A 16,479-nucleotide genomic window follows, 5' to 3' on the forward strand; every position below is an offset into this window, starting at 1 on the left:
ATAAAGTGAGGAACGGCGGGAGGGTTAGAGTGAGCAGAGGCCGGGGGCTAGCGTGAAGTACGGTGGGAGGGTTAGAGTGAGCAGAGGCAGGTGGGCTTGAGAAAGGCGCGGCCGGCGATTTCGACGAAGGAGCGTCCGGAAGGACATGTGACGACTCCAGGCTGGACTCCGTAGGCGTGGCTGACTTTTAACTTTTATAAAGAATATCTCTTTGGATTTGAGACTTTAGTCTTTGCAACTTTACAGATCTTCTTTATGCACCAAGAGCTTGTAACACTTCAAAGAGAAATTAAAAATTGAAATCGCATCATATGACCCCTTTAAAGGTATAGGGTACAGTATATTAGGTTGTGTGTAATCATAGACGTGCTGATAAAATTTAGATAATGGCAGATCTTTTCCTCTGCATTGTGATGTACATCTAAATGTAAAGGATTATCGGGAAAAAAAAAAAGAAGGGCGGAGAATTGGCTCTATCCAAAGGTTGCTGGCTGGATTTTGAGATGCAAACATTGCACTAAAAAAAATGGAAATATGAGGTGTCTGCAGAACAAAAGTGGGCCTTTCTAAATTTCTGGGTGTTTTCAAACAGGTGGGTGTTAATGAATCATGCAATGAAAATGATGCCCCTTCACCCCTCCCCTAAACACAACCATCACTGTGATGTGAGCAAACTGAGAAGCTGCTCACTACAGAGCCGATGGGTTAAGTTCGACATCCAGCTACCCCTCGGCCCAACCACATCCTACCCCACCCTAATCCTAACCATAACCCTACCCTAACCTTACCCTACTACATCAAGCTCAACCCATTACGTCCAGAGAGGGAGAGCTGGATGTCATTTGGCTCTGCAGTGAGCAAATCAGGTAACACCAAACACCCTCTCCAAACGCCCCTCCATTATGGCCCCACCCACCGGTCTGGTGGTAACTCCCATTACTGTCCTGCAGAGACCAATGGAGGCAGTTGAACACAAGCTTGCAAGGATGGATTTAAACAGACTAAATGATTGGATAAGTCTGGCATACGTCATAGTTCTGGCATACTTCATACACTGTTTTTACATTATTTCAAAAAAATCATGCATCAACGTAATTAGTGTCACCAACCAACGCACAGGCTGAAACCCAGCCTGGAATAACATATGCAGCGAAGCGACTGGAATTCCTCTCAAAGCGTTGTGCAATCTCATCGCCACTCCATGTTTTCCATTTCAATTCAATTTAATTAAGCTTTATTAGCATGACAGTGTAACACAATGTTGCCAAAGCATTAACATATATATAAATAATAGATAGAAAGAAACAATAAAAAAACAACATAGATAATAAATAAAATCTATCTAAATAGATGAAAAGAAAAAGTGAGTCAGTTTAGATTTAACTGTGTTTAACACCTAACATTGTGAATGGCGAACACAAGTTTTGCAGCTAGTGCAGCTGTGTTGTCATCTCCAAGTATGAAGAGAAGGGTAATATTCTCAGTATCATTTCAAATCTGGGGAGAAATGTTCCCTCATATTGTGATTTAGGACAAATCAGCAGAAAGTGTTTCTCCTCCTCTACTTGCTGTAGATCAGTGTCTACAGATCCTCTGCTCTTGCTCGGTCCATGTGCGTCTGTCTTCCTCTCTGTGTTTCTAAATCATGGTTACTTAATCTGTATTTGGAGATTTCTTTAAATGGTTTAATTATTATTCTTAATATCATTTCCCGCTCCCTGCTCAGAGAGCTGCTGGAAACACCTACGCTCTTCTGCTCGTCGCTGGAGGCAGGAGTCACGCAACTACGTTTCAATTCTCGAGTGAAAACAGATCTATTAAAAACAGTGACACTACTGTCATCCTAATAACTATCAGCAGATTTGTTAGGTCACTCGATCTGTCAAATTAGAGGACCGGAACGGTTGTATGAACAGCTCACTATAACTACTCTATCACACGCATTTCTGTGAAGGACTCCCGAGTAAATTAGCCTGCTTTAGTCTGCACTTCACCCCAAAAGAGTTACTGTAACTCTAGGATTAGCCTCTAATAAAATAGGACATGATCAACAAGGCAGATTACGACTCATAAAACTGTACTGAAAAGTAGTGTTAGTGGTGATCAGTTAGCCAAAACACCCTGTTAGACTGGGTTCCTTAAAACAACACTGTTGTAACAAAATAAACAAAAAACAACCCCTGCAACTACCATTTAAACACTGAGAGATTAAATCGGACAACTTTACGTTAAGTGAGTTAGACAAATGTCGTTTGATCCAGGGTGTTTACAAGTGTTATATTAAGCACCTAGCACTGACAGACATGTCTCCCATCATGACAGCTAAGTTACATGAGCTAACATATACACCTTATTACACAGACCCCGGTACTGCGTAAACAACGCTCTCGTGACATCACGTGATAAAATGAAAATAACACTAATTTTCTAGTGATACCTCGCTTTGCTGAAGATGACAAGATCTTTAATCCAGCACGGTGAACTTTACACTGGCGATGTGAAGAGAGAAACGCCTAGGTAGGCCGTGGAGAGAGAGCGCTCTAAGATGGCTACATTCACTCACAGGACTGTCATTGTCTTCTGCCTTCAAAATAAAAGTGCCTTAGTGATGCATTTGAATGATATATTTGACGGGATAATCGCTATAAATATGTCTAATAACTAACATTCTATAAACAGTGGTGGAAAATTTAGGATTATTTTAAAGAATTAAAAATATTCAGTCAAAAAACAACGTTGTAAACAAGATGGATCCGACATGTCTAAACCGGTAACCGGTAGTTAGCGATATATACTCGTTTGATTCAATAGTACTGAGGGGAAAGCAGTCTAGTTAAAAGAAATTACTGGATAGTACACAAACAACACGGACATTAACTTGGGCAGTGTTTGTTTTCTGTATTTGTGTAAGGGAAATTATATATTAGATGCTATAACTTGACAATCTATTCAATAACATATTCACTTAATATTTTATATACTATGTATGATTTAGTGGTGGTAGTGGCATCATTAACAGAAGTATGTATAAAGGTAAAGAAGCAAATATTTAAAGACGAGTAAAATGTGTACTGTCATTGCCGGGGGATGCTTTCGGAATAGTATACTGGTCTTACTACTTCTGCCATATAAATATATAAGTTTATTGCAGAAATAGTAAAATAGCACGCCTTTCCGAATTTATACAGAGTATTTTACAGACTTTATGGTCAGTATTATTGAAGTCCGGCAGATGGCAGTAAGAGTCCTATATGTTTTGCTGCAGCCATAACTGAAGAAAAACCGGTGTTACGAGATTTTCGGTTTCCGAGATTTTCTGTTTCAGTGGGCGGGGCATACATGAATATTCATGAGTTTCCCGTACATGCGCGTGGAACCAGGTGGAACTGAGAATTTCAGTTCACGCTCCTTGTATCTCAACGTCACGTGATTCAAACAAACAAAAATACCGTGTTAAGAAGTAATTTGACTCTGTGTATATAAGTGAACTGAAACTGAGTTACATATAAATCGTAAAAATAAGTCGTATAATTTTTTATATTATACGATATATACGAAACGCATAATGCATTTAAACTTTTACAGCTTCGGTGTAGGACCTGGCATGTGGCTGGCTGATCTGGCTGAATGAATGAATGAATGCTTGGATACAAATGTATAGCAGAGTTGATCGATACAAAGTAGTCTTGAAATTACTGTAAAGAACAAATCTATTAACCATGCGGAGAAGACCACAGTCTGCGGCTTTGACGTCGGCATTTTTAAGGTCTGGGAGATTTGTTGTGCGTTGTTATCACCGACGTTATCTTCTGCACAGCCTAATGTTACAATGTGTTCTAATGCTGCAGTGTTATTTAATATCACCATTTGATGGAGCAGTGTTACCTGAACAAGTCACAGTGTTGTCGGGTGATTTACTGTACTGTCAACATTTAGATTCGCCTGGCAGCTGAAAAGCATGGCATGCGATTAAAATAACTTATTTTAAAAATAATGCTAGATTTTTTTTAATACTAGAATTTATAATGAACATGCTGGACTTTGTTTTAAAGCAGGGCTGGGAGTGAGAAAACACTTTCTACAGCTGCAGCACAGTCGCAGTTTCACACAGAACTGGATATTGAACTTTGGGAGGCCAATTGCTATGGTACAAGTTAAACCAAGCTGTGATATTTATGCATTAATGTATTTTTTCTTCTTCTTTAATACCAATTAACATTTTTTATATTTTTAATTTAGATCATAATTCCCCTGGAATGGTTTCCTCTAAATAAACCCAGTGTTGGAGATTATTTTCACATAGCATATAATGTCATCACACCATTCCTATTACTGAAGGTACACTTTCTTCTTCTACACTAAAAATATTAACAAAAGGATGTATTTACACACACAATTGACCTTAATGTAAAGTTATTGTAGGATGTTCCTTTTCTCTAACCCTTACATATATGTGCTTTTGCTTGAGGTATATCAGTAGAAGCAGACATTTACAATTTATTCATTTAGCAGCTTATATCTGAAGGACTTATAATGTAACCCAGTGATCCTCAAATCTGGCTTGTGAGATCCACTTTCCTGCAGAGTTTAGCTCCAACCAAAAAAACCTGCCTGTGATTTTCTAATGATCCTGAAGACATTGATTAACAAACTCAGGTGTGTTTGATTAGGGTAGAGCTCAACTCTGCAGGAAAGTGGATCTTGCGAGCCAGATTTGAGGATCACTGATGTAACCAGTGCTGGGAGATAAAGAGAGGTGTGACTTGGCCCCTTTGGGCTTGTTGAAGACCAGTCTAACTGCTGCGTTCGGAATCATTTGTAAGAGGTTTCATTGCACATGATGGAAGTCCAGCCAGAAGAGCATTGCAGTAGTCTAGCCTAGAAATGACAAGGGCCTGGACAAGAAGTTGTGCAGCATGCTCCATTAGGAAAGTGTTGTTTTAAACTAAACATGACTGTCTTTAACATTTTGTAGCTGATTGAGCGGAGTCCCACAGCCCTTCCTCGCTCAGCAGTTTACCTCTGCATCATCACCTTTGTCATGGAAGCTAGCATACACCTGATAGGAGACTCTATTAACCATCGTCTCATCCTCAGTGGATACCAGTTTCACCTTGCTGTCAGAGAAAACCCCATTATCAAAGATCTGAAGCCTGCCTCACTGGTACAGTAGATAAACGTACAGATCAACCAAATTATTTGCTCTTTTGGAATAGTTTTTTTTAATGATAATAGTAACATATCCTTTATGTGGTTTCCAGATTGATTCCTTTGCGCTTCTGTATTACTATGATGAGCACTTAGGGCATTCCATGTGGTAAGTATACTTTCCATACTCGTATTTCATCTGTAATTGTGCTATAAGTTACAAGTTTACATTACAATTTATGTGTGTAAAACACCCCACTCTGTACAGTAGATAAACGTACAGATCAACCAAATTATTTGCTTTTTTGGAATAGTTTTTTTTAATGATAATAGTAACATATCCTTTATGTGGTTTCCAGATTGATTCCTTTGAGCTTCTGTATTACTATGATGAGCACTTAGGGCATTCCATGTGGTAAGTATACTTTCCATACTCGTATTTCATCTGTAATTGTGCTATAAGTTACAAGTTTACATTACAATTTATGTGTGTAAAACACCCCACTCTGTTATCATTTATAGGTATGTCCCTTTCTTTCTCATCCTCTTCTTATACTTCACTGGCTGCTTTACACAAGTTAAAGATGAGAAGATGCCTTACTCAGGCTGGCTGCTACTTGGCCCCAGTGCGGTGTACTATTGGTAAGTGAATTATTAATTCAAATTGAAACAACCATTTTACTTCTGTTAAAGGGGTCATATGATGCGATTACAATTTTTCCTTTCTCTTTGGAGTGTTACAAGCTCTTGGTGCATAAAGAAGATCTGTAAAGTTGCAAAGACTAAAGTCTCAAATCCAAATAGATATTCTTTATAAAAGTTAAAAGTCAGCCACGCCTACCTAAAACGGCTCGTTAGAGGAGAAGCAATAATGTACAGTATGTGGAAAATAATGTGTTTTTTGAACCTTAAACAGCATAAGCACATTTCATTACACCAAATACACAAAATAATGTTCTTTTTAGCAACGTCATATGACCCCTTTAAGTAATTTCAAGTGAAACAGAATATTTAATGAAACATGAATGTGGTTTATTTCCTGCAGGTATCTGATTACTGAGGGGCAGATCTTTGTCCTGTATGTCTTCACCTTTTTTGCCATGGTTGCCACTGTGATGCGCCAGAGGCGGATGGGCTTTGTGTTAGACAGCAATGGCCGTTTCCTTTTCTATAACTTCATCATTACTCTGGGATTAGTTCTGGTTTGGGTCACATATCTGTGGAATGATGAAGTTTTGCGCAAAAAGTATCCCGGTATCATCTATGTCCCAGAGCCTTGGTCCTTCTATACCTTACACATCAAAGGCAGTTAAATACTAACAGCAAATCTGAACTAAACTTCATTGACATTTCTCCAGTATAATGCTTTGACCAAGTTTAATGGCACTTTGAGTGAAACTGAGAAGATTTACTTAAGTTCCAGTGTTACTTAAATGGATTGTTCATCCAAAAATGAAAATTCTGTCATTTACTCACCTTCAGGTTGTTCCAAAACCCTCAAGGTGTTCCAAACCTGTATGAGTTTCTTGTTGACCACAAAAGAAGATATTTTGAGGAATGTTGGTAACCAAACAGTTGACAGTAGCCATACTGGTTACCAACATTCTCAAAATGCCTTCTTTTGTGTTCAACAGAAGAAAAAATCAGGTTTGGAGCAACTTGAGTACGAGTAAATTTGAGTATGAGACAGTTTTCATTTTTGGGTGAACTATCCCTTTAAGGAGTTGGATCTAGCCTAGGTTTGAATCTTCACAAGGCAAACTATTCAATGACCTGTTTGTAATTTTGGTGTACTGAATAATAAAGTCATTTATTTATTGTGGCTTACAGTAAAAATGTTGCTTTTATGTCCTTGTTTTATCTGAATAAAATTTGTACTCCCTATATATGTTATGAGTCACTGAGTGTGGTCATGAGCTGCACCTACTGTAGCAGACAGTATAATGTGACAGTTGGAATCCTGTATCAATGTTCCTATGACAACGAGGCTATCAATTCCATCAACACTGCAGTGGACTTTAGTTCCTACAGGTAATCCAGAGGGAGTGACTCTTTCCCTGACCAGCCGAAACGTGTGTAGACATGGTGAGTTTGATATTCTTTTTCTATTCTAAATTTTATTTTTCATTGATTCACGGTACATTTTTTTCAACTAAGCTGTTTTTTAAAACTCTTTTCAGGCAAAATTCTTATCACAAACTCAGATTGATGGTAAGCCGTGATACACAGAAGTAATGTGTGTGTGCTTTACGATCCATGAATATAGTAAAACAAAATAATTGTTCTTTTAAAAAAAAAATGACATGCAGTAAATTAAGAAATTGTGGCATTGGTTATACTGTAGTTTCCTTGTTCTCGTGCAGAGTTCAAAGAATGTTTCTCGCTTTATGACAAGAAGCGAAAGGGGAAGATTGAAGCCAAAGACCTAATTACAGTCATGCGCTGTCTGGGTACAAGTCCCACATATAATGAAGTGGACCGACATCTGCAAATCCACAAAATAGGTAACAATCTCTTGATTAACACATTACATTTAATGTGAATGTGTCTTCCTTGTCTGCTGCTCCATAGCTTCCTTGTGTCACCTGTGGCTAACAGCGATATACAATTGGACTAGTGGTCTCGTTATGCTGATGAAAACCTGATGGGGGGGGGGAGAAACCTTAATCAATATAGTAATGGCATTTGATTTTTATGGACCGTGTAAGAGCGTGTTGAGGCACTGGTATCAGTCATAATCTGAAGAAAAATGCTCCGTAGTAAATCTTGAATTCTTTGCTTTCTTTAATGTTAGGAGTTCATACATCTTTTACTGTTTCCTTACCACAGATAAGACAGGGGAGTTGGATTTTTCTACATTTCTAACCATGATGCACAGACAGATGCAGCAGGAAGATCCTAAGACTGAAATTCTGGAGGCTATGCGCATGACGGATAAACACAAGAAGGGCTACATTCTGGCCTCTGAGCTACGGGCCAAACTCACAGGCTTGGGAGAAAAGCTCACTGATAAAGAAGGTATAAATCATTTATCTTCTCAGTTTACATTGTTTTCATCAAAGCTAATCAAATGAAATGGGGGGGGAACTTGCTTATGTGTTTAAGTGTTATTTAACTGTGAATTATTTTTCAGTGGATGAGCTTTTTAAAGAGGCTAATGTTGGACGTGATGGACTTGTTTACTATGAGGAGTTCACCAGAATGGTCACACTTCCTACAGTTGACTACTAGTAAAGAAGAGCCGGTTGGCCCCTTACCCTGAATATTGCAATTATTTTACTAGCAAGAATGAGATATTTTTGTTCTGTGTATACATTGTATATAAAATAACAGCTGATTAAATTACAATAAAGACCACATATTTTGATATACAGCTTGATTCAAGTGTTCACCACTAGATGGCAATCATGAAGTAATCTGAATAAATGTGGCAGTGTTGATAAACACTTAGTCTGTCATGATATTCAGAATGTTATTTAATGGAGTTTGAAGATGGTTAAACAATGAATGAAATGTAAGCTGTTTGTTGTACACATTCATCTATTTTTACTCTATTTACAAAATACAAAACGGAAACCTATGAGACTCCATCCTTTCCCCAATCCAGTGCTTTCATGAACTCCTCTTCAGTGAAGGACAACAGCTTGGCCGCTTCAAAATGCATCTTTTAAAATAAAGCCATAAACATAAAATGTTTTTAAAAAGTGCAATTAGTGAGGTATCATATTACTGTAATTGGAAATGACAGATTCAAGTAATTGTGAAGAAACTGATTTCTTACCTTCTGTCGCTTTAAAATATCTATTAGCTTAAGTTGCTTTTTAAAACCCACAATGAGCTCAGCCTTTTGTCGTTCCAGTTTTCTGTTCTCAGCTTGTAATGTTTCAATCTTTTGTTGCTCCTGACTGGTTAAATCCTTAGGTCGGATACAAAAACAGAAGAGAAATGTGAAATTAACAAAAGTTCAATCTAAATCTGAAAAAATTCTGGAGTGTGCAAAAAGTTTTATTGCACAAAAAACTTCACTTGGTTTATTTCATGCTGGTTTATTTGAGATGACTTTACCTTACTGCTCTGTTTGAGTTTGTTGAGTTGTGTTTTAGTCCTTTCAACCTCCTCCAGAGCTCTATTCAACCGCACCTCTGTTGCACTGTGGGTACTGGCTGCCTGCTTGTGGGTCCTCTTCATGCTTTCCAACTCCTAGAGTGTATAGACACAGGAAAAAACCTATTATGCAGATTGTGTTTTCAGATGCAGATGTTCCAATTCAATATTTTGCTGTTTGTTCAAAAAGTTGAATCTTTAAAGCAGCAATAAATGCTTTTAACCTAAAACTACCCAAACATGAGATACTTTTAATAAGTCTAAAGTGAGATGACAGTGAATATTTTTTTCCACAAATATCCCATTCTGATATGATTTTTTTTATCTGACACTACTGTTGTGCTCTATGCTTATTCAGTTTCCATGTCCCTATCATAAGGGGAAGGGAGAGTTCCAAAGATATCTGTCCCAGAAGCCCAAGTGCAGTGTGCTCTGGTCTCTGAGCAGCTGTAGCGTAGTCTCACTTTACACCCAGAGGACTAATCAGGTTAAAGGGCCCATGCCAAGAATTCCACGGCTCTGGATCCTGGCACAGCTCTAATTAACAGGAATTATGGTATAAACATACACTATACATTTCCTGTAGGAAATGAGTAGAGGTTTATGATCAAAGGAACATTTTTTGTTCAGATCAGTAACACTTGTCCTGTCATAAGGTCACTTTTTTCAGTGGATTGTGAGACAAACTTTGAATAATATTTTGCCAACAGTTTAAGTACCTTTTGCAGTGCTGCCACTTGCTGTTGCAGACCTTCACATTTCCGACTTGATTCTTCAGCTAAAGCTCTTTGCTTCTCAACTTGAGTCTGTTGGACACTTGTAGTCCTCTGCAATCTTGTCTTTTCCTCCTCCAAGTCCTTCAGTTTACTGCTTAAAGTACTGGTTTCATCATCCTTCAAGACACGCAAAATACATTTTGAGCAAGAGTGACTTGAACTGACTGAATAGATTAACTAACCTTGAACACGTCTCAACCTTCTTACCTTCTTGTTGCATTCACATGCGAGTCTGTTCAATTCTTCCTGCATTACTCGAAGTTTAGCCTTCAAAAATCTGATTTGAGCTTCTGTAATTATACAAAATAAATGTATAAGCAATAATGCAAATAGTATACCAGCGCAGCAGATTCAATATTTCAATGTATTTGTCCTTTTTAACCCACCTGCACCCATCTCATCTCCAGCACTGGGCATGATATCATCCTGCAAGTGTTCCTCAGTGAGATCATCACTAACTTTGCCCTCAATTATGCTGATTGTTTTAGCAAGTGAGAAATCCCCAAAGTCTTCAGGAATAGCAACGTCATCAACCACAGTCTGTGGTGCTTTTCTATAATTGGAAGAAACTGTTGATACTACCTAAACATCTTCATCGCAAATATATAAACATAACAAATAAAGGCCAAAATTCATTAGATTTGATCACACCTTACATAAATGTGACCCTGGACCACAAAACCAGTCATAAGGGTCAATTTTTTAGTTTATTATTATTATTTTATGTACACATTTCTTTGAATACAAGTTTTGAGAATACACTTACTGGGGATTCTTTCTATTTCCCGATCCTGGCTTGTTTGGCTTTGAAGATTTTGCAGAATAGTTCTTGTTTCTCATGATCTACATAACACAGCAGAAATGTTTCTGTAACTAATGGGGTCTTGTATTTAATACACATTTCCACTGATTCATATGATATTTGTTTGAGTTGTACCATTGTAGGGGGCTGCTTAGACGTGGATTCTCTTTTTGTATCTGCCTTCCTGTTAAGACAGACAAAGCGTTATGCTGGCAGACAGCAAAAGATGTTGCTAATGCTTATGTCAAACAGTGTGAGGACCATTACCTAGAAACTTCAAAATCACAGTCAGTATCAATGGAGATGTGGGAGGAGATTGGTTTGGAGAGCACCTCATTTTGATCCCTCTGAAAAAATATTATCGAAAACATAGTGTTAGCATCTGGGTTTGTTGCAACATCACACATATCACATTCTATAAACTATACAAATAAAAGTTAGATTAAAAACACAGCCCGTGTTCTCTCAAATGTTTCTTATCAGAATCTAATGTGTTGTTCTTCTAGTCTTACCATAACTTTCTCTGCTTCCCTAACAAGTTCTGCTGTTTTTGCTTCTAGCTCTGCATTGAGACGCCTGAGGAGCATCGGAATTGCAAGAAGTTAGATATTAAACATACTGCCATGTGATCTTCCATCCTAAATTCTTTACAGCACCTGTTATGCAGTCAATAGATATAAGCTAAATACAAAGCAGCGTAGATAAACTAATGTGCATTTAAGTAATAAATCCATAAATACTTGTATTCTTCTTCTTTGGCTAGGAGGTCCATGTGTGGTGGTTTCTTTGAAGGAGCGGAGGAAGACCTGCTCTGAGGTCTGGCTCTTGAAGGCCTTTCTGAGTAAGACGTTTGAGGCTTTTTTAACTGATTGGAAAGAAAGTACAAGTATTATAGCCGTTATTAATCCTTCTCTGTCCTCGAAATTACTTTCCCGTTTCTTACGCATTTTGATAATTTAAGACAGCTATTGTTCTGTTAGGGATATTCAATTTTATGTCTGATTCAGAACGAGCAACGAAAGAACTCTATATTGAGATTTCACGAAAATTATTTGATTTAACACACAACAGAGTACTTTAGGCGAAATTGTAATTAATACGGTATAACTTGAAAAGACTTACAGCAGGTAGCGCGGGTCTGGGTGTGCTGTCTGCCATGTTCGTTTGTTAGTGGAGAGACGCCGTTGCTAAGCAACAAGGACACTTTCATGTCAGATGCAGTTCAGTGAGGCGATTGTACCAAAGACTATAGAATACTGATTGTACGCAAGATATGTATGATTGTACGTATACACACTTGATTCTTTTAATTCCCGAATTTTTTAATGTATTAAATTTTTTTAATATATATTTTAATATATATATAAATAAAAATAAAACAATATAAAAATAATAGAGAATGCAAGTGTTATAGGATATTTTGTATAATAAAATAGAATCAGGAATCAGGGTCAAGTGTTTTTTAAAAAGAAAAAGAAAACAAATAGTTAAAATAGAATTAGAATAGAGTGCTAGAGTTAGAAGGCCAAATGAAGGTTAATTAATTTATTAATTAATTTTACTATTTTTTATTATTTTCATTAATTCTTAATTAATTGACGTTAAAGTAAATCAAAGGTAAAATCAGTATGTTGTGTATTTCAGGCCATTCATTATTTTTTAATATTAACTCTAAAATATATCAAGGGCATTCCAGCACAACCTCCAAGATGAACACTAAACGTAACTGATAAAAAAAAAAAAAACTAACAACTTAATATGGTGGGAATCTTGTAAAACAATGAGAAGGATATTATCAATCCTTACTGACAGCCAGTTATGCTTCAGACATGAGTGACTGATTATACTCCGTGTGGGTTTCCGCTGCTGCGCAGTGCGCATGCGCAGTCCCAGCAGCATCAGTTCCCCAGTGGTCGCCAGAGCGAGAGGAGGTAGTGTCTGACTCTGTCTGAACCTGCAGCAGCTCCAAGTGTTTCCCTGCTCCTGAGGCTAGTGACCTCAACTGCAACCGCAAGCCATGAATTACCAACGTGATCTATTAGAGTCGAGTCCGATTTGTCCGTGAAGTCAACATGCGGTGATCGTGATGTACTATTTACGGAGGAAAGCTGCATTCTCCAGGTTCAGGTTAAGGCCTACTTGTTAGATCCCCATCCTCGTCTCAACAGAGTCGCATCGTGATGGCTGATGACCAGCAGCAGTCTGGAGCTGGAGCAGTACCTTTACCTTCCGCGGTTCAAGGAATGCAAGGGGCTGAGGCGAATGCGTTGCAGCTAAAAATAAAGAACTCGATCTGGTAAGCGCTGTGCGAAATATTGCCCAGTAAGTGAGTGCTGCTGGATATGTGTGGGTTAATGGAATTGAAGGCTCTCCATCCTAATGAGCTCTATTCTAGATTGTCCTTCGTTTCCACTTGACAGTGTGTCACGATTAGAGTAACTCTCTGTATTCAACTAATTTCACAGTTTCTTTCATTATTATAACAACGATAAGTCAACTTATTAAAGTTGCTTGCTTTGGACACCGACATTTTGGGCTGACCAGATTATGCATGTGTGAGGTGGGTAACTCGCCCTGACTGTCATGAACAGTGTAGTCGTTATGTATAGAGCTGTTTTTGTCTTCTTATGAAAGTGTACAGAAAGTGAAATGTCTGTGTCTGTGCGAAAGATTTCCCGCGACCACGCGTTCGCAACAGATTTAGTGGGCGCGCTCTTGAGGTGGTAAACAACTCGCGTGCTGCAGCCGGGTACAGCGTTTAAACGGCCAATGTGCAAAGGCATGCTTTCCTCAGACACCACTGCATCCCACAGACCTATGCTGCTCTTCTTCATCTTTTAGTTTGTTTTGCGGTTATCCAAATCGTGTTTTAATTCACCGAGTAAGCGCTTAGTTAGTGCTATTAATGATGAAGACGTCGTGAAGCATGCAACCATGGCTCATGATGTTTATAGCGTAGCAGCGCATGCGTTAAACATGCATTTGTATATTGTGAAGACAATGTATAGCTTCTGTGTGCATGGTCACTCAAGCCTTGTCTTGGGTCAGTAGGTTTACCTGGAATTGATCATTGTTGGTGCACATTGCTTTTGGCAGCGAAAATAAAAAAACCGCTGACACGATAATTTTGCAGCCTCCATCCCCCTCACCACCACCCTTGTTTTTGCATGTTGAGACATGCTCTCAACGACATGCATCTGTATCAGCGGCTGTGCTGTACTTCCAGTATGGGACGTAGATTTGTTTAGCCTCACGTGTATTTACTGTGTGTGTGTGTGTGTGTATATATATATATATTTATATATGTACACACATACATAGATACATACGTGCAGAGTTGCATACATATATGGCAGCATTTATTATTGGTGTTTCTGCTGAGCATTTGTAATTATGAAGGCCCAGTTGTTTTCAGCATACATAAGAAATTTGTATTAAAAACTTCAGTTTCACAGGGCTTCCAAGGTCGTCGAAAAAATGGAAATATTCGTGAAAATTAAAATATTTTGAAATGTTTCGCAAGCTACAAAGTACTGTATGTGTCCTTATCCAGTTCTTATAAGGAACTAGAAAAAGATTATGCAAATTAATTTGTAAAAAGATGTAGGAACCCTTTATGTAGCATATTCCTCATTATTATGTTGTTTATTGAATTATCCATAAATCAGTTCATACAGCTAATCAGTGGAGTGATGAAACCATGTTGACATTTTGACCTCAAATGTAATTTCCTGGGAAGCTTTAAGTAGACTGTTTTAGGAGGACAAATAAATAACAATTAATCCAATCATTAAGTAACAGTGTTTACTTTTTGAATGCAGTTTTGTCTCGATATAGCTGCTCTTAATGGGCTAGAGTAGACTGTTCAGTGGTACTATTGGAATAGATTCTTGTATACAAAATTGATAGTTATTTTACCAGTTAATTTCAGTTAACCAAAACCCACACAAAATATGTTACAATATCAGTTTTATTTCCAGGTCCTGGCCTTTACAGATAATCCATTTCACTCTTTATGTTGGCTTTTTAGCAGTAAAATAATTATTTTACTGTGATCTGTATAACAGTGGATTTGATAATTACCGGTTTACTTTTCTAATCACAACATTGGCATACCAATACCAATTTTTTTTTTTTACATGTTGTGATTGTTATTATTGATTTAAGTTGCTGTATTTCTCTCCGTTGTGAATTTGACTGAAGTCTGGAATTTTAACTTGAAGTTGTGCATCATTCACACTCAAATTCTGCTGTTTATTATAGTTCTAAGTACTATTGAATGGATTCACCATTTGAGCAGACACGCATATGATGAGTGGACTGTCTCAGCCTGTGCTCCTTGCCCTTCACTCTGAGAAGAGCTCTAAAGGTTAGGTCTTTCGATGTGATAGCTGATACCCCGCATCTGCATTTGGCATGCTGGTTGGCACATGGGACGGTCTCTGTGGAAAAGAACCGGGTATTTGGCACTGGTGCTGGCAAACCTTGTGGAAAAGAGATTGTGATTTGCCAATAGTAAAGTTTGTCACTAATGGGAATATCGTGTAATTTATACATTGATGTTGGAGATAGGGATGCACGATAGTGGATTTTTGCCGATATTTTCAACTCATTTTGGCCGATACCGATATATTTCCTTTTGTTTGGAAACAACACAAAGTCTCTCCAGTGCAGAAATTATAAGCAAAATATTTTTAATTTTGAAGTTCGTTTTTAACAAGAACTTATTTGTTAGATTTAAATAAACAATACTTAAGTTTTTTTGACAGTATAATGAAGCTTTGAAAATAACTATAAATAAACTATATATCAATCGCTGCATTTTTTCCCCAGAAAGATGCAGTGTTAACCCTAACATTTTATTTTAAGATTTAACATTTGTCGATGGTCTAAAGCAAAAGGGTTGTAAAAATTCTCAAAATCTTTTAGAGCTTATGATTTGTTTAAAAAATAAAACATATTACACATTAGGGCTGTGCAATTTGGGGGAAAATATCAAATTGCGATTTTTTTTGACAGATACTGCGATTGCGATTTGATTTGCGATTTTAAATTTGCAAAGTCAAGCTTCAGCTCAATATTGTCAATAATGTGCAGCACAGTATGGGTGCTTTGGACTTTGAACCCTGGCGCCGTGAGCTCATGCAGCACTGTCAGAATACATACAATTCGTGCGTGCATTAGAAAATATAACATTCTGCAGTTTACTTCATGCCTCTATTTGATCGCGTCACGTCATTCTTCAGTACATATTATTCGGCCTTTTCGCTTATTTAACTTTAGTTAAAATTTCTCAATGGTAGTGTAAAACAGTGTTTCCCAACCTTTTTTTAGTCGCGGCACCCTTTGGAAATTTTAACAAACTTGTGGCACCCTACAAAATTTATTTTGTCACAATATTTGAATTTCTAACTTCAATGTGATAATTTGAAAGCATAGATATTCGGTACAACAGGGAAGAACTGCAGAATATAATGTCATACAGATATTTTTAATATTAAAAATTGTCCATCAATGGTGGCAATCAGAAGGCTAATTTCTGATGAAGAGACCAATTTATATGACAGATTTTAATGTAGGCTTTTATACATGTGTAAACATTATTTAATTACCATTATAACTAGCTATCTCACAAATTTTTGCTCACTC

General features: G+C 37.5%; 4 protein-coding genes and 1 pseudogene across 4 annotated transcripts in view; 3 read left to right on the forward strand and 2 right to left on the reverse strand.

The window, feature by feature from the left end:
• Nucleotides 1–2,557, reverse strand: part of LOC107740482 (oxysterols receptor LXR-alpha-like) — a 22,907-nt gene extending 20,350 nt beyond the window's left edge. The window contains exon 1 of the mRNA XM_016552938.1: nucleotides 2,438–2,557. The gene's annotated coding sequence lies outside the window, so the exon portion shown is untranslated. The remainder of the gene's footprint in view (nucleotides 1–2,437) is intronic.
• A 943-nt stretch (nucleotides 2,558–3,500) lies between these two features.
• Nucleotides 3,501–6,639, forward strand: LOC107740500 (ceroid-lipofuscinosis neuronal protein 6 homolog; annotated as a pseudogene).
• Nucleotides 6,640–7,184: 545 nt separating this feature from the next.
• On the forward strand, nucleotides 7,185–8,501 carry calml4a (calmodulin-like 4a). Its single transcript, XM_016552897.1, has 5 exons — nucleotides 7,185–7,233; nucleotides 7,329–7,359; nucleotides 7,512–7,652; nucleotides 7,978–8,166; nucleotides 8,282–8,501. The coding sequence occupies exons 1-5, from the start codon at nucleotides 7,231–7,233 to the stop codon at nucleotides 8,377–8,379; spliced, it is 462 nt and encodes a 153-aa protein (XP_016408383.1). The 5' UTR covers nucleotides 7,185–7,230; the 3' UTR covers nucleotides 8,380–8,501.
• Nucleotides 8,502–8,725: 224 nt separating this feature from the next.
• On the reverse strand, nucleotides 8,726–12,018 carry tex9 (testis expressed 9). Its single transcript, XM_016552940.1, has 12 exons — nucleotides 11,953–12,018; nucleotides 11,571–11,695; nucleotides 11,343–11,406; nucleotides 11,098–11,177; nucleotides 10,966–11,014; nucleotides 10,795–10,871; nucleotides 10,415–10,581; nucleotides 10,236–10,318; nucleotides 9,972–10,145; nucleotides 9,214–9,348; nucleotides 8,930–9,064; nucleotides 8,726–8,812 (listed from the first exon to the last, which is right to left on the reverse strand). The coding sequence occupies exons 1-12, from the start codon at nucleotides 11,986–11,988 to the stop codon at nucleotides 8,726–8,728; spliced, it is 1,212 nt and encodes a 403-aa protein (XP_016408426.1). The 5' UTR covers nucleotides 11,989–12,018.
• Nucleotides 12,019–12,664: 646 nt separating this feature from the next.
• LOC107740453 (DNA-binding protein RFX7-like) overlaps nucleotides 12,665–16,479 on the forward strand; it is a 45,324-nt gene continuing 41,509 nt past the window's right edge. Inside the window, exon 1 of the mRNA XM_016552898.1 lies at nucleotides 12,665–13,126. Coding sequence (XP_016408384.1) covers nucleotides 13,011–13,126 — 116 coding nt within the window. The 5' untranslated portion in view covers nucleotides 12,665–13,010. The remainder of the gene's footprint in view (nucleotides 13,127–16,479) is intronic.

The sequence above is a fragment of the Sinocyclocheilus rhinocerous genome, unplaced genomic scaffold, assembly GCF_001515625.1.
Source record: "Sinocyclocheilus rhinocerous isolate Xijiao unplaced genomic scaffold, SAMN03320098_v1.1 scaffold225, whole genome shotgun sequence".
NCBI classification, from domain to species: domain Eukaryota; kingdom Metazoa; phylum Chordata; class Actinopteri; order Cypriniformes; family Cyprinidae; genus Sinocyclocheilus; species Sinocyclocheilus rhinocerous.